The sequence below is a fragment of the Lycium barbarum genome, chromosome 9, assembly GCF_019175385.1.
Source record: "Lycium barbarum isolate Lr01 chromosome 9, ASM1917538v2, whole genome shotgun sequence".
NCBI classification, from domain to species: Eukaryota; Viridiplantae; Streptophyta; class Magnoliopsida; order Solanales; family Solanaceae; genus Lycium; species Lycium barbarum.
Genome location: NC_083345.1, coordinates 83,401,550 through 83,421,233, shown reverse-complemented (window position 1 = coordinate 83,421,233; position 19,684 = coordinate 83,401,550). Strand labels below are relative to the sequence as shown.

Sequence of the window (19,684 nt, the reverse complement as noted above, 5' to 3'; positions counted from 1 at the left end):
GCTCTCTCTATCTCATTTGACATATACATATTATTATTAAAATGGACTACAAAATTAGCCAAAGGAATTATTGTACAACCGGCAGCCTAGTATGTCCTCCAAATGGCAGCAAATTAAGACTTTTGCCTTCCCCTTCAACAAGCCATCTTACTGTCACCTACACAGAACAGTACAAGCAGGAAAAGTCAAGAGTTCATGACTTTTAATATATTTTTCCCCTTGCAAATTTTTTGAAAGTTTCACAGCTAACTAATAATCTAAAATATGGCCGAGTCACAAAACGATACATATTCAACGCGTTGTCTAAGCATGAATGAACTTCAACTTCCACTAATGGTCCTCTCTGGATTTCTCCCAACTGGGAATTTGCTAGAGGAACTTATTCACATCTCTAACGAAGTATTTTCAATGGAAAAGATCCCATTTGTACAGGTTAAGAACATTTCAACAATGGTAAGAAGGATCAAAATTCTTACTTCATTGTTTGAAGAAATTCAAGAAACATCATCCAACGCAGTACTTCCACCATCCGTCATTCTCTGCTTGGCTGAACTTTCATCTGTCATACAAAAGGTAAAGCTCCTCGTAGAAAGTTGCAAAGAGGGAAGCTCTTTGTGGAACCTCATGCAAACAGAATTGATATCCAACCGATTTCATGCACTCATGAAGGAGATGGACAAGGCACTTGACATTTTACCCCTGAGATTACTTAATGTGACTGTTGACACCAAGGAGCAAGTGGAGCTGCTTCGAAAGCAGGCGAAAAGGGCTGATTTGTTCATTGATGAACGAGAAATTCAGAAAAGGGAAGAGATTCTCAAGTTGATGGCTACTAACGGTGACAGGAAAAGCAAGAACAAAGGCCTCATTGACTTTGAGAGAGTGAAAGAGAGTTTCAACAGCATTGGTTTGAGAAGCTCATTGGACTATGAGGAAGAGATCTCAAAATTAAAGACAGAAGCTGAGAAACAGGCAGGCACGGGTGGTCTTATCGCCATCTCGAATATCAACAGCCTAGTATCCTTGATCTCCTTGTCAAAAACTGCAATACTGGAAGAAGAACACCTAATGATTAAGAAAAAATTGAAGCAGCCAGCATCAATGAGTATTCGTCCTGAACAATCCTCCTTGTGTTATTCAGTGGTTCCCAACATCCCTGATGAATTCCGCTGCCCAATTTCACTCGACTTGATAAGGGATCCTGTGATAGTAGCATCAGGGCATACTTATGATCGAAATTCAATTGCTCAGTGGATAAATTCAGGGCACCACACATGTCCAAAAAGTGGACAGAGGCTCATACATATGGCTCTTATTCCCAACTATGCACTGAAAAGTCTAATCCATCAATGGTGCCAAGAGAACAACATCCCACTAACAGAACCTACATTATCTCCTTCAGATTCAGAAAGTAGCAGCAGTAAGATAAAGAAATGTGACAAGGTGATTGACTACATTTCTGCTATTAAAACTGCCACAGATGCTGTGAAAATGACAGCAGAATTTTTAGTTGGCAAACTGGCAACAGGGTCTCCAGGTATACAGAGACAGGCAGCATATGAGCTAAGGTTGCTTGCGAAATCTGGCATGGATAATCGCAGGATTATAGCTGAGTCTGGAGCTATTCCTTTTCTGATGACTCTGCTAGGTTCCCGTGATCCAAGAATCCAGGAGAATGCAGTCACAGCCTTACTCAACCTCTCAATACACAAGAATAACAAGATCCTTATTATGTCTGCTGGTGCTATCGACAGCTTAGTTGAAGTTCTCCAATCTGGGAAAACAGTGGAAGCGAGAGAAAATGCAGCAGCAGCAATCTTCAGCTTGTCTGTAATCGACGAGTACAAGGTAATCATTGGTGCACGTACCAGAGCCATTCCAGCTTTGGTTGGACTCCTAGGAAATGGAACTACGACAGGGAAAAGGGATGCTGCTATAGCACTTTTTAACCTTGCAGTCTATGATGCTAACAGGCCAAGTATAGTGCTTGCTGGAGCTGTTTCCCTACTCATTGATCTTCTCATGGACGACAAGGCTGGTATAACTGATGATGCCTTGGCGGTTCTTGCCCTTGTCTTGGGCTGCAACGAAGGGCTACAAGCATTGAGAAAAAATAGGATCTTGGTTCCTCTTCTTGTTGATCTATTGAGATTTGGATCTTCAAAAGGGAAGGACCATTCGTTAACACTTCTGCAAGGACTCTGCAAGGATAGTGGAGAGGAGATAGCGGGAAAATTACTGATGAATCCAAGAAGTATTCCTTCTCTCCAGAGCTTGGCTGCTGATGGCTCCCTGAGAGCTCGACGAAAGGCTGATGCTCTCCTAAGATTACTTAATAGATGCTGCTCCCAATCTCAGTAACCCGACAGATGGGAGCAATGAATACATACACTGTTAACAAGAATGTAAATGGATGGAAATACTTTTCATATTATTCAACCCTTATCCCATTCACCTTAAACCGGATGATCGGATATCATCCGATCAAGTTGCCATTCTTCATTAAAGCCCCATTGAAATGCAAATTATTACCAGTCAGTACAGTTAAATTCAGCTTTTGCTCCATCAAAAACCATCTTCTGTTTTGAGTATGAAAAAAAGCAGGGGAGAAAATCAAGGGGGGACAGATTTTTTCACCATACATTCACCCTGGTTTGTCAGAACATAAAGCATATTCAGTGGAAGCGTTTCCAAAGTGCAGACAACAGTAAGATGAGAACACTCAAATGGAGATTAGACAATAGAGCTTTTGACCAAACAGTTTGAAATATAAACCTTATTGCTTAACATTAGTAACCAGAAAGGCATCATCGGGTTAGAGAATGAAGTGTCAAAGCAGGAACGTGAGTAAAATGCTTCTCTCAAATTTTGATTCCCGAAAGAAACAGCTTCATTTCCGACCATCATAATCTATGACAATGCATTGTTCAAATATCACACGTTAATTACACCTTCACCGCGAAAAGAAAAATCTGCAACTTCTCACCTCATATTTTACTTGGCTTGCTCCCTTTTTTTCCCTCAAAAAATAAAGCACTGCAACTTCAATCCAAAATCAAGAGGTTATCCCCAGTTCCCAACAACCTAGAAACATAAAAGTAAACATAGATCCACAAGCATTATCTTCATAGAATCAATTTTGTCATAGAATCATACAACAATGACCAGGAAACCTGGAGTGAAACTCAATTATTTACATTTACACGGAAAAAATGAAATAAATTATACAACTGTGGTATTAAGAGTGGTCAAATTGTGACTCACATGATTTACAACTAAATTACAGACAGCCTCAATTACATGGTGATTATATGGCATTAAGACTCATCATCACAAAATTGATGGAGAGTCGAGTGGTTCAACTTTTGTTCAACCAAAGTCTGAACCAGTTATGAGCCCCAGTTGTGAACCCTGATTCACAAAAGAAGTGGGCAAGGTATCTGTCAATCCTCCTATAACTCCACCAATTCCAACTGAACATGTTTGCCCATTATCTTGTAGTTCCAAAACCAGCTTCCACACTCCATCAACTTATCCTCAATTGGTTTAAGCTCAACTGCTAACCCTGAATGATAGGAACACAACTAGTAAACAAACTCAGTATTTTCAACTGAAATAAAATAAAATATCGGACACTAAATTTAAGCGTGTCAGTACCAAACACTTTACCAACATAGTAGCAGTAATTAAATTATATCTACGATATTAGTGTATATACATTGTCGAACACAAAAATGTTTGAATAGAAGAACCAATAAGGAAGTAAAGAGTATCTCTATCGTTAACCTTTAAACATTAAATGCACCCAAGGACAGATCACATTTCCAACTTCTCTCTAGATGGAAATCCCTCACCCAATTGGACGTCAAAAGGTTTTCTGGTAAGTTGATTATATATATATATATATATATATATATATATATATATATATATCACCAAGATCATTTTCCAACTTACACCTAAATATCATGGCCCCAGGGAAATTGCATTCAAGCTGCCTTTCTCAAACCCTTGTCAGGCTGACCTTTATTTACCCCACATGTACCTGCATCTATTACCGAGAGGTCTTGTAGAACCCAGGTGCATGTATACTCTGCCAGGCTGACCTTTATTTACCCCATATTTTTGTGCTCGAGAATGTGTGTACACTAATATCAGTATATATAATGTAATTACTGCTACTTAGTAAAGTTTGGTACATGTACCTACGTTCTACAAGACCTTTCGGTAATAGATGCAGGTACATGTATACTCTGCCAGCTATACTGGTGCAACATCTTTTCTAATAGTTTAACAAATACCTCACTAAGAAGAAGATGTTAAAGTGACAAGACGCAAAGAATAACTCTATTGACAATATGAAATGCCTTCGTAAAAATGTGTAACATAATAATGAAAAAGTAAACCAAGCATATATTAGATCAAATCTTCTAAAAACCTGAATCTCCTGCAGTTATCTTCATTTTGTAGCCATCTGGAACTTCAAACAAATGATTACCCTGCAGTCCGAAAAGCAAGATGAAGGAACATTTCAGCATCTGATGAAACAAAAAAGCACAGTTACAGGATTTTGAATATGGCATGAATAATAAGGAGGCATGTAAGCCATATACTTTAAGTTCCTTCTAACAGAAGCACCAAATCATGGTATCATAACCTAGGGGAAAGAAAATTGTCAGTATAGGTGACATTATCTCGCCCTTTAGCTTTTCATTTACTTTTAACACACCCTCCCTCTTCCAAGGGCAAATCTGGGACTGAAAACTATAACATACAACTTAACACAGTCATATTTGCCTTAGTTAGTGATAACTTAACTCCCACAGTACAAGAAAAATTCACAAACTACACTTTTGCATGTTCAAATGCTAATCATATAGTCTGAGGTTAAGCAAACCTGCAATATAACATCCACTGCTTCAAATTCTGCATTTCCGTGAAGTATCACCTTTACTGCCTCATACCGCTGCACATCGTGCTTCCAGTATAAATTTTCTCTTGCATTCCAATCAATTCCACCATTTGATATCTTGACATTCTCCAGCTTACATCTCCCACACCTACATAAAGGATTTTATCATTGAATGGACATCTCCAAGCTAGTAGATTCAAGAATCAAACAACCGGGTGGATTTCATTACCTTTTTCCATACTGTAGAATGGTTTCACCATTTTCATCAATCCTAGTTGAACCTAGTACATTCTCAGCTAAAATGATTAAACTCCCATCAAGCTGGAAAACAAAGCCAAGTAAATTGGTCATAACAAGCTAAAAAGCATGTCCTGGCGCAGGAACCAAGAATTCTAACCTGCACATCTCTCCACAAGAACTCAGCAGCCTCTATTTGCAACTCCGAACCCCTAGAGATGGAACCTCGATGGAACTAAGAAAAGATAAAGCAAAAGAAACAGTTATAGCTTTCAGGATAGTAGAGCATGCCCCGTGACTAAGCTCTTCATCAAGGAAGGACAAAAGTATATAACATTAAGTATATAACTTTAACAGTTTTTGGTACTAGCTTTGACGAAGGTAGACGATGGCCAAAGAAGAACATAGTAGTATGCCCAATGATAAATAAGGTCCAGACATCAATTTCAAGGTCAATTTTAAAATCATAGTCGCATGTTTTTGGGAGTTCCAGAGCAAAATTCAAGAAATGAAGGACAGATATTAAAATAATGCAAGTCAATGAAACACTTTAACAGAAAGGCAATTGCCGGATTACCTTCTGTCTAGTTATTTCCCAAAGGGGGCCTAGAGCAGGATGGAGAAGAATTAGAAATGGAGGCCCAGAGTCAACATACTTTTCATTACCTTCAATCTGCAGATACATAACAAGAGTATAAAGAAGTGTACTAACTTCATCCCCCAAAAAAAAAGGTAGCTTGTGGAATCAGACTGGAATAAACTGCACACTAATATGTCACATACTAACCAAGTTCAAGTAACTAGGTAATAATACTCCAAGAATAGCAGAAGAATTATTAAAAAAAAAAAAAAATCCCAAGATATACCTTTGGAAGTTTTATCTCACAGCAAGAAAGAATATCATAGGCATTACGCATTATATCCAACAGTGATCCATCTGGAGTCTACACACAATTTCAATTCCAATGAGTTATAATAATACCTCTGATGTCATCTAATTTCCGAAAAAGTAAACATGACCTTTAAATTACACATTCTCCAAAGTTGTGATGTTACGCTTTGGGATGTGAATCTCATTACCAGAATAAATTTCCATCATTTTCTTTGCACTTCAACTGTAACTAAGCTCATAAAATTGATAGAGAGTTATTATATTCAGCTTCGACACATTTCTTCTTTGGAGTGTCCATAATATTTGTTACTTCACAAGAAAGAAAGTAATTCTAGTGAATCAAATATTTTAAGTTGGCGTTTGGACATGGACGTTATTTCCAAATCAAACTTCCAAATACTCTTTTTAATTTCAACTTCAAACACTCAGTTTTTTTCAACTTCACCCAAGTATTGTTAAACGGGCATCAGTGTTTTAAAAGGCGGGGGCATAAGGCGGGGCTTTTTACATACGCCTCGAGGCACGGGGCGTAAGCCCCATGGGTATTTAATTTTTAGTATTTCTTAAAATAATATAATTACAATAAATATTTTTAAATAGGTAAAATTACATAAAAAAATAAAAGAAAACTGTAAATAAATGAAATATATATATATATATATATGTGTGTGTGTGTGTGTGTGTGTGTGTGTGAGCGCGCGCGCGCTTGATCCTCACAAAAAAATAATCAAAGCAATCCATTATACACCGCTTATAACTTGTAATTATATATAACATAATTTTACAAGTATAAACAATACAATGAAATAAAAGCTATTATGAAATGCAAAACAATTCTAACATTTTAACTTTCAAACACGGAAAAAAACACAGTTTCTTAAAACACTATTACTATCATACTATTCATTTTATCTCCCTATAAGCAAATAATCAATAAAATTTATCAATATTACAATTAAAACATAACTTCTTCATGAACAAAAAATAAAATTATATGATAATTCTGATACATAGGACTTATGACCAATGACAAGTGAAAATGTACAATTCCGATATGTGTTTTTTTTTTAAATATTAAGTGATATTCACCCTCACGACGTTCTCAAATAGTAAATATCCAATATTACGACTTGTTATATGAGTTACACCCAATCTTCTATTTCTATAGATGAAAAACTATTAAGTATCATTATTTTGTTAAACAATTATAAGGGTGAATGATTTTAATTAAGGAATTTAAAATATAATTTGTGTAAGAACTGTTAGGCGAGCCCTGGGCGTTGGGCGTTAGGCGTGTTTAGGGCGTACGGTTGGGCGCTTAGGGCGTAAACCTCATAGGAACTAAGCCCCGCACGTCAGCCCCAGGGCATTTTGCCACTGCCCTGCCCCGAGGCGAGCCCCGGGGTGAGTCCTGACACTGCCTTTTAAAACAATGACGGGCATAAACAATTTGAATCATTTGAAAACCAAAATGAAGAACAGAAAGTACAATGTTTGTTGATAATATCAATAATATAATGAGTTAGTCAAGCATTTGTCATAGTACGACACATGCAATCTTTGCCTGAAATTTTCAGCTCAATAGTGTTGTCTTGAAAGAGATTGCAGATATGGCATTTTTATGTTTTTGTTAATTTTGTCAGAGAGGGAACACTTTATTTATTTGTGGCAGGTTTACAACAGGCTCCTTCATATGCTGGCCTGATTATTTTTCTTAGACCAAACATGTAAAAATATTTTAGTTGTTGCATGGTGGCAACACTCTGATGACCTCTGCTTGCTCTGCCATCTTAGATTGTGTGATCATAACATCTACACGCTTAAATTCAATTGGAATAAAAAAAACCTTAAACTGTTAGAGAAGGGACACTTTTATTTATTTTTTTAGGTCAAGAATAAAGAATTTGCTTATCAATGAAAACGTGCTATTCCGGATTCCTCAAAGAAGCTACTAAATTCTGTAGAACCTGGTGTAACGACTTGTCACCCTGTCTACGTTTCTTCTTGGCAGATGATGTCACCTTCTTTCTTTCGTTGTATACAATAAAAGTATCTAGTCCATCTGAAATATAAGCAAAATCAGTTCACTCAAAACTGCATCAGAACAGAAGGTTCATGATATATGCTAAAAAACTTCACTTAAAAGAGCCAAATCAGACCTTCGACACCGTCATAGCATCTAGATGAGCGTGTATTGAAAAAGTTGTCAGCAAGGTTTTGCATTGTGCATTCAAGACGGCCACCTGGAACACTGGAATGAACAGAAAGTAAAATGTCATGGTATCAGTAAAGAACTAGCATGTCTGAATTGTTACTGAACTGAGAACTCATCAGATAAGAAGCTAGAAACATTTACACGGTCAATAATTTATAATTGTAAAATAGAATGCAGGTGAGCTGGAAGTTATAAGAAACCAAGATAATTTCAATCTATGGAGTTCAATGCATTTTTTGTAGTCATGACTCATGGTATCTATCAGTAATAAATTTGATAATAAGCACATGTCCAATCAATAAAGACAAAGTTAGAATAGCTTGCACAACTAGAAGATGTATATCTTACCTATGCTTGCTTCCAAACTGGTCCACAAATGTGATTGCCTTTTTCACATTAAGCACCATTCCAGGTAAACTAGTCTCCTCATTACTTGAAGCAACAAGCTCAGCAGAGGGCAAATCAACATATAGAATATTTGTATTGGCAGGAAACTCATCCTGTAAACTTAAAAAAGGACGAAGATACAGATTAGAATTTTCTACAATGGTAAGATTAATTTTTTTGATGACATGGTAAGATTAATTATAATAAGATTGTCATTACCATGGAAAGTTAGAAGGATGAAAAACTAATGACCTAACTGTGCTTATAGCTACAAACTGAGGCCGTTACACCTGATTGAAAGACAATACTCCCTCAATTCCATTTTATGCGGCACTATTTCCTTATTAGTCTGTTCCCAAAAGAACGACACCTTTCTATTATTGGAAACATTTTAACTTTAAACTTCGCATTTAACCCTTAATGGCATGCTTTTACCGTCACAAAAATCTAATGGCAGTTTATGACCACAGGTAAATCTTTCTTAAACTCCTTGTCAAATCAAACACCGCCACATAAATTGAAATGGAGGGAATATCATGCAAGCATCAACTAACCAGTGAGGCAACAACACAGGAAATGAAAGGTTGGTAGGTTAATCCAAAAGGATAAGACATTTCATCTAGACAAGCTAGAGGTGTTTTAAGTCTTCACTCTTCTGCACCAAAGATGCCCTAGAGTCTAAGTGGCTTGGGCACTTCAAATCCCTATCACACCCGTGACGACACAACATGTGGGTGTGGGATCCACACCGGATTTGGTCGACCTACCTCGGGTGCTTTGACTACATGTACGACCGAGAAGTATAGATCAATTCGGTATGTATATATACATATACATATATACACACACACACACACACACATATATAGTTATATAAATTATGAGAATGTTTTGCTATAGAGCGAGAAACCCTATGAATAAAATATTAGGGGTTTATAAAAAATTAAAATTTTATTAGTTTTAGTTCAATAACTTCAGTTAATCGAAATATATACTTTATATGTTGTAATATACATTTATTGGCTGTATCCAACACCCGTATCTGCACTAGTATCCATACCCCCAAATCCTAAAATTTATGTGATGAAGAATCTGAACTCTAAATCTACACCCGTATCGGATACCTCCACCCGAGTCCAAGCAAAATAGCTTAGAATCAACCCAATGCACATCAAGAGAATGAATTACCATAGTGATAGGTCCTCCACACATGCAATAAGAGTTGCAAGAATGTGAAATCCTCAAGTTTAATATCATCAGCATAATATTAGTTTCTACGCTTCCAGAAAAGCAACTGACAGCAAAAGGTAATTTTTAGGAACACCCTAATTTGAATTTTGCATCAGCATTGGATTCCGTTTGATTGTACTTGATTGCAAAAACGTGCATCACCAATCTCAAATCACGGGCCATAATGTAGGTTCAGGGAAATTTTCAGCATCAATACTTAAAAGCTATTTAGAAAAGTCGATTCTGGAAGCTACAATTGACAGCATCAATTTATAGTAGGAAATTCTAAGTGTCAGCTGGTACTCTCAGGAAACAACATACAAGGTCGTTCAGAATGCTAAAGCTACTGTCACACGCAGAAAGTCGTTTTGACATATTTTACATATACTGACTTTGATGTGATCATTTTAAAACTCATGAATGAAAGATAAGCTGCCCAAAGGTTCTAATTAAAGAAATCATTCTTTGTATTTGAACAAGAAAGGACATAGAGTACCTGTAAGAAGAAAGGGGACTATCTGTCATTCCAAACTTGTCAAACTCGGTATATTCTATGCAGGATATACCATAAGTCCATTTCCCCTCAAGATTCTTCTTCTCAATAAGAACATTTATGCCTTCAGTAGCACCAGGATTTCTCTTACATGAAGCAAAGCCCAGTTTCTGGAAATTTTGGAGACCACAGAATATAAAAAGTAAATAGCAGATTGATTCCAGTCTGGAGCAAGCAAGAAATAAGGCATAAGGTCAACGCATGGCCTAGGCCAAAATATACTCTTGTCCTGGCTTCTCCAAGCGAGCGCAAATTACTGCCTAAATATATCTTGTATTCTATAAATTGTTCCTGCTGGTCCTATATAAGAGAACTGATTTTTCCCAAGGTGGCACTAATATCATGAACTAAAACGATTCATTTTACCCTATGTTGCTCGGACCCTTCACTTTTGCCGCCGTACCCGTGTCCGACACGACACGACACGGGTTTGGGTATGGAATTCGTGTCGGATCCGGTCAATAGAGATCGGATACTTTGACCGAAATTCATGACCAAATTAAAGAAAAATTTTGAGATTATGATTTCTCAAGATAACAAAAAGTAGAGATTTGAAGACATGAGATGGCATACCTTCAATATTATGTAGAAAATTTAACTAGTTTCTCGGAGCACGCAGTCTAGCACCTAGTAGAATGGAAGATTGAATCACATGTTTGGTACAAACTACATGTAGGTGCTTCCACAAAAAGCTCTCATAATCTAGGCATATTCTTGTAGCTATATTATTAGAATTTTGAATTATTTTTGCCGAATCCCCGCACCCGTATCCGTACCCGGATCCGTACCCACGAATCTTAAAATTTAGATCATGCCGAGTCCGACCTCTAGATCCATACCCGTATCCGACACCCGCACCCGAGTCCGAGCAACATAGATTTTACCTCTTCAGCAAATCCTATTTGATCTTCTCCTCACTGTCGAAATTAGGTGATCCAGGAATATCAAGAATAGATTGCAGTCAAATCCAATTCTCTTATTTTCTACTGCCTTCTGCATGCTTTTGAAAATAACTGACATCGTATAATTCCTTACCTTTCCCTGGCGCAAACCAATTCCAGCTAAAGCCAAAAGAGTCACATCTGTAGCCGCCACAACATTACTGTGAAGTCAAGAGTGTCAACCATATTCAAGACATAAATTATACCACATTTCCTCTTTTCATTCAAGTTAGTAATTATCCTGAAAGATCAGTTATCAATTTGAAATTAACCTGATTTGCCGCACGGTTGCACCTCGTCTTCCATGATCGTGAAACCACTGGAAAACACCTTCATTATAAGCAAGTTTCCAGATCACCCCATGACCACCTGGCTTGCATACAGGTTCGAATGGTCCACTAGCCAACCACTGCCCATCTTCTGCGCTAACAGCTGGAACAAGAGGCTAGCAATTGACAAGTTAAATAACCAAATGAACAGCAGCTTATGTAATAAATATAAGAACACACATTAATTCATGGAATCATAAGAGCGAAATGCATTTGAATTTTTACCTGCTCGAAAAGTTTGAAGTTTGATCTTCCCCTTCCGAACCAGCACAGTCCCTTACACAGCGAGGTGACACGCTCATGATTGCTTTTTGCTGCACTTGTCATGATCGCAACTGGAGTGATACATTGTTTGCGGTATAACTTGAAATACAGGTACTCCCTAGCCTTGCAGTAGTTGAAAGATATCATCATCTTTGTTTTGATTTGATTTAGAACACTATGAATGCAGAAACAAATCGCTTGATAATTACCTGAAGATCTCTTATAAGACCTTCTAATAGAGTACGCCCACAGTATGGAAGCATTGCAGCAGGAAGACATTCACCTGAGTCTGGGTCAACCAAACCCAGCCTGTCTGCCGAGCCACCAAGAGGATATATTTCACCCATGTTTGGCAATCCCTTCAAAAGAGTTAAAACAGTGAGTAGATCAATGCCAGAATTACAAGTGTTGACATCTAAAAATAAAATGCATTGAAAATAAAGTGCATTGACTAACTTCAATTCCCCATATAGCTGCTTGAGATGCATATTCTAAATCCTGAGAAAGATCAAGCACACTTGGAGGATGAATTTCTATTATCTCACGACTGAGAGATTTATTGGAGTGAAGGGGCAGACACTGCCGTTCAAGAGTTGACTGAGCAAGAAGCTCAAGAACCATGATCTGATACCTGCAGCAAAGTTCTTGTATTTCATTAGCACGAGTAGCTTAAAAAGGTCTGGACCATCTCAACAAATAGTTCAACTATGGCAAGGTCTGATGACAAATTACTCCCTTTGTCCCTATTTATGTGGCAGGTTCCAGATTTCGAGAGTCAAAAGAGATTTTCTCTGACCGCTATTTTTTCATGTTCTTATAAATATTTTAAATTGTCATTTACTGTGACTTAAGTATTTTTACATGGTTTTCAAATATGTAAAGTTTATTTTAAAAAATTTAAAGATTCTATATCCGGATACACAGTCACGATTTTAAGGTTTGACTCTCGAATTCGAACGGTGCCACATAAATTGGGACAGAAGGAGTATATCATAACTGAATAAAAGAAAATCATTTGTGTACAAAGCTTAAAGGAAAAAACTTAAAAAGTAGAATAATAACAGCTTGCTAATTTGGCGAAAGATAACAGAGTATGAAGGCTCAGCAAATATTAAATGGAATGTAGGGGATACAACATAAGGAAACTAACATATACGGGAACAAATAAACACTCAATTCTTCAAAATCCAGAAAGTTGGATGTACTTAAGCAGCCTTAAACAATTTATGCTATCTCAAGTTTTGTCCACAAAAATCAGTAACTGAATCACCTAGTAAAAGGGATTTACTTTTGAACTCTTGGTGTTTCTTCCATTATATTATTTAAACACTTCGAGAAACTGAATTGGACAGTATACATTTTTGATAATGTTACATCAATTTTCTGCCAAAAGTTAGGCAAGTTTGAGCAGAAATACTTTGCATATGCTCATTAATAATAAAAATGTACCATCATCGTAATTGCATAACTATAGATAGTAAGGTTTAAATATGCAAGAGGATAATTATGTTACTAGCTCAGCTAAGAGATTCAGATCGTATAAACTTTACACTTCAAGTTTAGTGAAAGAATTTTGATAAATACTTCAAATTTAGTAACTTCAAACTGTTTCTTAAATGACGGTGGTGTCCAGCCTAGCTTGCACACCTACCTAACCTAGTGTTTTTTCCTCCACTGGATTTAAAGCTGCGACTCTCATGGTTCTCCTCCCACTTCACTAAGGAAGTAACTTAAATTGATTATTTACAATCTTCAAGGTTTAGCTACGAATTTCATTTTATAAAGCCCTTGCTCACTAGGAAAATGCAACTAGTTATTTCCTTTCATTTACTACTGTCATTGTTCAGGCACTCACCTATTATACACTAGTGAAGGATCTCAAAAGTCTGGTTACAGACTTGTATGTCAGCGTCCGAAAGATCAGCTTGTTGAAACTAACAACTAATAGGAGAAAAGGCATAATAAATAGATAGACTCGTAAACTTGGCCTCTACTGCCAGTTGTACAATCCAGCTTACAAAATGATCATCTAGACACCTCAACGCTTCTCCACAGTGCCAGCTAAACATTCTAACTTTACAAAATAACCATCTAGACACCTCAAAAATTTACATGCCACGTCAGCATTAGGTGTCCACGAGACACAGTGCAGACGAGTTGAAATGTCTAGATGTGCATTTTCAAAGTTGGAGTGTTTATTTACCGGTTGAGGCCACCTTAACATGTCTATCTATGTATTATGCCTCGGAGAAATTAAAATCCAATGGAAGGAAAAATATAGAGAACTAACCCAATTGTCCCTCCAATGCAATCATAAACCCGCTCGACCTCTCCAATCATTTTCAACATTGACCTGAATGCCTCAAATTCTTCATTTCCAAGCCCATAAACATTATCAACACCCCCATGGCCACCACGAATACCGTCATTTACATCCCAACTCTCAATTATATCCGCCAAAGCATACAAAGCACTCTTCAACGAACTTCTTTTCGCGTCAAACTCTGTACAAATATCACCAAAAACATGTTGTTGCCCAGCAGCAACCACACATTTAAGCAAAAAAACTTCATATTCATCCAAATCCAGTCTCTCCAAAACCCTCGGAAACGAACTCTTATTCGAATAAAAAAACGAATTGACACGAGTATCAGAGTCAATCACTCTAATTCTATCCTTCAAATTATTACAACTATCAAGCTTGGATTTCAATGCTTTTAGCCTGGAGATTTCTTTGTGAAACTCGAAGTCGTCGTCTTCAGGAGGTGGTGGCGCGTACTCTACAGGCGCGGTGGAAACGCGCGTGAGGCGCACTACAGAGGGACGTGATGGCGATGAAAACAGAGAAGATGATGTAGAAGCGAAAGGCTTCGTTACATAGTAATTAAGAGAAGAGTTATATTTTGAGGTGAAAGTGAAAAGAAGGTTGTTATGTTGTTGAAGCACTGGCGTCAAGGACGCCATTAGAGAGAGAGAGAGAGAAGGTTGTATTCAGTTTGTGAGTTATGGAGTGACAATTTGCAAGGGGGATAAGGAGAGATTCGGGGAGCATATGCCGAGGTAAAAGGAATGATGTTTAGTAGGCGTTTGGCCACCACATAAACCAAGTTCTTTCTGTAGGTACTTTTTTCGTCTCAAAAATTCAAGTTACATGAATTGATAAGAGAAAAGTTATAAATTATAATATTTCTCATGTAATTTTTAAAATAAATTTTAATTTTAAAATATTAAATTAATCTAATTTAATTAAATTTTAAAATTTAATCTAATTGACTCTCGAAAAGCGAAATATGTCACATAAATTCGAACAGAGGGAGTAATGTCATTTTTCCAATTTATTTGGAATTTTCAAGGTTGGAGGAGTTGAAGAAGAGTTGTGTTTGGTTATAGGTCTTGCAAAGAATATTTGGTTGTCTGAATGTAATGAAAGTGAAAATAAGATTTTAGATATTTTTCAAATTATAAATACAAAAGCTTTTATGGTCAAATGCTGATTTTTAAATTAAATGAAAAGAAAATTCCGAAAAAAAATGAAAAATCATAGCCAAACGGGTCGTTAAAGAAAAGGAGCCAAACGCCACAACACTGTCCAAATAACCGTCGACGCCTCGTCATCACAACATCTTCTGCATGATTTTGATTGGTTGCTCGTATTTTTTTTTATGTTTTTTGGGGGTGTCTGTGTATTTGTTTTCTCTCACTCCATCTCTCTAATCTCACGTCCTACTTTCTTAATAAATACTTCTCTGTTCACTTTTACTTGTCCATTATTTCAAAAATAAAGGTTACTTTTAGTATATTAAAAAAAGATAATTTTTTTTCTTATTTTATTCATAGTATTAATTACTCACTTTAAATTATTTTTCAAATCCTGTTATAAACAATAAACTAAAGCAAGAATATTTGTAGAGAAAGAGAGAACAGAGTTCTTATTTCTTTTGAGGGATGAAATACAATGAAGGGAACATCTCTATTTATACGACAATATTGACTTGGTCCCAAAGTTACTAGTCCTAATATTTCTCCTAAAGATAGACATCCACAATATATGATAATATCTATAATACTCCCCCTTGGATATCTATTTTGATAGATAATATGCCTCATTAAAACCTTACGTTAGTGGAAAAAAATCTAGTGAAGGAAAAAGAGTACACATTTCTATTAATACATATTTTGGTTGCTTCATTAAAAACTTTACAAGAAAAACCCAGTGGGACAAAAACTTGTATGGAAAAAAGAGTACAACATGTATTAACTCCCTTTGATGAGAACTTCAGTCCAAGTGCTTGAGTCTTCGCATTCCAATCTTGTGCACCATCTTCTCGAAAGTTGCAGTTGGTAGAGACTTAGTGAACAAAATCATCCATATTATAACATGAACGAATCTGTTGCACGTTGATATCACCATTTTTTTGGAGCTCGTATGTGAAGAACAACTTTGGTGAAATGTGCTTTGTCCTTTCTCCTTTTATGAATCTTCCCTTCAATTGAGAAATGCATGCTGCATTATCTTCATATATGATTGTGGGTATTGTGTCACATTTCAAACCAGACTTTTCTCGAATGAGATGTATCATTGACCTCAACCACACAACTTCTCGGCTTGCTTCATGAATTGCTATTATTACAGCATGATTTGATGAGGTAGCTACGATAGACTTCTTTGTAGATCGCCAAGATATGACAGCACCCCCACATATAAACACATAGCCTGTTTGAGATCTAGTTTTGTGTGGATCAGATAAATACCCTGCATCGGCATAACCAACAAGATCAGGACTGCAATTGTTAGAATAAAATAATCCCAAATTAATAGTCCCTTTTAGATACCTCAATATGTGTTTAATTCTGTTCCAGTGTCTCCTTGTAGGAGCACAACTATATCTTGCTAACACATCAACTGAAAATGCTATGTCAGGCCTTGTTGTATTTTCAAGATACATTAGCGCACCAATTGCACCAAGATATGGTACTTCGGGACCAAGAATTTCCTCATTCTTTTCTTGAGGTCGGAACGGATCTTTATTCACATCAAGTGATCGAATAACCATCGGAGTACTTAATGGATGTGCTTCATCCATATAAAATTGTTTCAACACTTTCTTAGTATAGCCAGATTGATCGACAAGATACCATTTGTCAAATGTTCAATTTGCAAACCAAGGCATAATTTTTCTTTCCAAGATCTTTCATCTCAAATTTCTTCTTTAAATAATCAATTGCCTTTTTTAGCTCTGTAGGAGTTCCAATAAGGTTTGTGTCGTCAACATATACAACAAGTACAACAAACTCCGATATTGTTTTCTTTATAAAAACACATGGGCAAATGACATCATTTGTATAGCCTTCCTTCAGCAAATACTCACTAAGGCGGTTATACCACATGCGTCCGGATTCAGACCATATAATGATCTTTGCAATCTGATTGAATACATTTCCTGAGACTTTGAACTACATTCTTCAGGCATCTTAAATCCTTCAGGAATTTTCATGTATATTTCATTTTAAAGTGATCCATAGAGATAGGTTGTAACCACATCCATTAAATGCATCTCAAGTCTTTCATGGATAGCGAAACTAATGAGATAACATAACGTTATTGCATCCATAACGGGTGAGTACGTTTCTTCATAATCGACACCAGGCCTTTGTGAAAATCCTTGTGCAACAAGGCGTGCCTTATATCTTTGTATCTCATTTCTTGTTCACACAAAAACCCATTTATAACCAACAGGTTTAATACCCTTGGGTGTTTGAACTACAAGTCCAAAAACTTCCCGTTTGGTAAGCGAGTTTAACTCTGATTGAATTGCCTCTTGCCACTTTGGCCAATCACATATTTCTCGGCATTCTTTAACAGATTGTGGTTCAAGATCCTCACTATCTTGCATAATTCTTATTGCAACATTATAAGCAAAGACATAATACATATTTAATTCCAATCGATTCAAATTATTCCCAACATCAATTGGATTAATTGATATTTCCTCATTTTCTTGAGTCTCAGGCTCGCTGATTTCTTCAAGAATATCAGTATTGTTCAAATCTTGAATTTCTTTATGAGGTTCTTTCGTAGTGTCATCTTGACCATTTATTTTTCTTTTTCTAGGATTTTGATCCTTAGAACCCAATGGTCTACCACGCTTCAGGCGTGGTTTGGACTCATTTGCTATGACACTAGTAGATGGTCCTACATGGACATTAATCCGAATTGGGACATTCTTTGCAGGGATATGTGATTTGGTAATCCTTTTCAAATCTGTAAATACATCTGGCATTTGATTTGCTATTTTCTACTAGTGAATAATGTTTTGGACCTCTTGCTCACAAATAGAAGCACGTGGATCAAGATGAGACAATGATGAATTATTCCACAAAATTTTCCTTTTTATTTCATTATTCTCTCCCCCTAATTTTGGGGAAATTGTCTCATCAAATCGACATCTGCAAATCAAGCAGTGAACAAATCTCCAGTTAATGGTTCAAGGTAGCGAATAATGGAGGGCGATTCAAACCCAACATATATTCCTAATCTTATTTGGGGACCCATCTTTGTGCGATGTGGTGGTGCTACAAGCACATATACGCCACATCAAAAAATTCTTCGATAAGATATATTAGGTTCTTGACCTAAAACCAATTACAATGGAGAAAATTTATGATAATTTGTCAGTCTGAGACGAACAAGTGTTGCTACACGCAAAATAGCGTGACCCCAAACATACGTGGGCAACCTCGTTTTCATAAGTAATGGTCTTGCAATCAACATCAGACGTTTAATTAATGACTCCGCAAGGCCATTTTGAGTGTGAACATAAGTTACAGGATGTTCAACTCTTATTCCAATTGATAAACAATAATCATTAAATGCTTGGGATGAAAACTTGGCGAATAGACTTTATCGGATTATCAGGAAACTGTGTCTGTAATCGAATTATTTGTGCTAATAATTTTGCAAACGCCAGGTTGCGAGATGACAGTAGGCACACATGAGAGCATCTAGAACAAGCATTTATTTGTCCATATCTTCAAATGAAATTACATTGTGACGACCCGCCCGGTCGTTATTTAATACTTCACAAAACTCGTACCCAATCTAGGCCTACGATCTTAAATGGTAAGCCCTATGGGGTGTTTAAATGAATAAGTGGGAAACATCAATTTTGAAAAGAGTTAAAAAAATATGGGCCCGGGCAAGATTGGGTCCACCGCAGCGGTCACGCCGTAGCGAGCCTCATGTCTACCGCAACGGACATCACGGACCAGTGGATGCATTTTTCAATACTTAGTTTTATATTTCACCCTCGTTTTTAGTAAAAGACCCTTCAAGGCTGATATTAGGTTTTACATGGAGAAAAACCCTTGACACCAAGAAAAAGAGAGTCCCCCAACATTCTTCACATCTTCCCCTTCAACTATCATCTCTCGCGGATTTCGATAAAGGCTAGGAGGGTGAATACTTCATGGAAGTTCTAATAGCTGCTCATCATTGAGGTAGGTTACAGTTTACTTGAGTTACACTTTGATTAGTGAGTCATATATACGAATAGAATTGACAGGAGAAAGAATGATTAGGTCTTCGGACACAGAGTTTGGATGGATATGTTCATAATTTAACAGAGGTTTATGTATATATAGTAACTAGAATAACAACTAGTGTATAAATGGATACTAAGTCCTAGGGTTGTTGATGCCTGGGTTCTACTGATAGGAAGTGATCA

At 36.7% G+C, this 19,684-nt stretch overlaps 2 protein-coding genes across 2 annotated transcripts; one reads left to right on the top strand and one right to left on the bottom strand.

Annotated features, from left to right (window-relative positions):
• Positions 1-96: 96 nt before the first annotated feature.
• Positions 97-2,771, top strand: LOC132609025 (U-box domain-containing protein 1-like). The gene has a single exon (XM_060322857.1). It carries the CDS (start codon positions 265-267, stop codon positions 2,359-2,361), a length of 2,097 nt encoding a protein of 698 aa, XP_060178840.1. The 5' UTR covers positions 97-264; the 3' UTR covers positions 2,362-2,771.
• A 336-nt stretch (positions 2,772-3,107) lies between these two features.
• Positions 3,108-15,050, bottom strand: LOC132609022 (UTP--glucose-1-phosphate uridylyltransferase 3, chloroplastic). The gene is made up of 17 exons (XM_060322856.1): positions 14,251-15,050; positions 12,417-12,591; positions 12,170-12,319; positions 11,922-12,083; positions 11,640-11,812; positions 11,462-11,528; positions 10,370-10,536; positions 8,605-8,763; positions 8,201-8,292; positions 8,009-8,103; positions 6,016-6,093; positions 5,727-5,822; positions 5,310-5,384; positions 5,142-5,233; positions 4,898-5,060; positions 4,439-4,499; positions 3,108-3,565 (listed from the first exon to the last, which is right to left on the bottom strand). The coding sequence occupies exons 1-17, from the start codon at positions 14,922-14,924 to the stop codon at positions 3,453-3,455; spliced, it is 2,592 nt and encodes an 863-aa protein (XP_060178839.1). The 5' UTR covers positions 14,925-15,050; the 3' UTR covers positions 3,108-3,452.
• Positions 15,051-19,684: the final 4,634 nt, after the last annotated feature.

Bases quoted from the DNA above. Each gene is read 5' to 3' on its own strand.
- LOC132609025 (XM_060322857.1), top strand. From the start codon at position 265: ATGGCCGAGTCACAAAACGATACATATTCAACGCGTTGTCTAAGCATG.
- LOC132609022 (XM_060322856.1), bottom strand. From the start codon at position 14,924: ATGGCGTCCTTGACGCCAGTGCTTCAACAACATAACAACCTTCTTTTC. The intron at 6,094-8,008 runs GTTCTACAGAAT...AATTGTGTGTAG, and splicing joins GTGACAAGTCGTTACACCAG to ACTCCAGATGGATCACTGTT. The intron at 4,500-4,897 runs GTTTGCTTAACC...TTCGGACTGCAG, and splicing joins CAGTGGATGTTATATTGCAG to GGTAATCATTTGTTTGAAGT.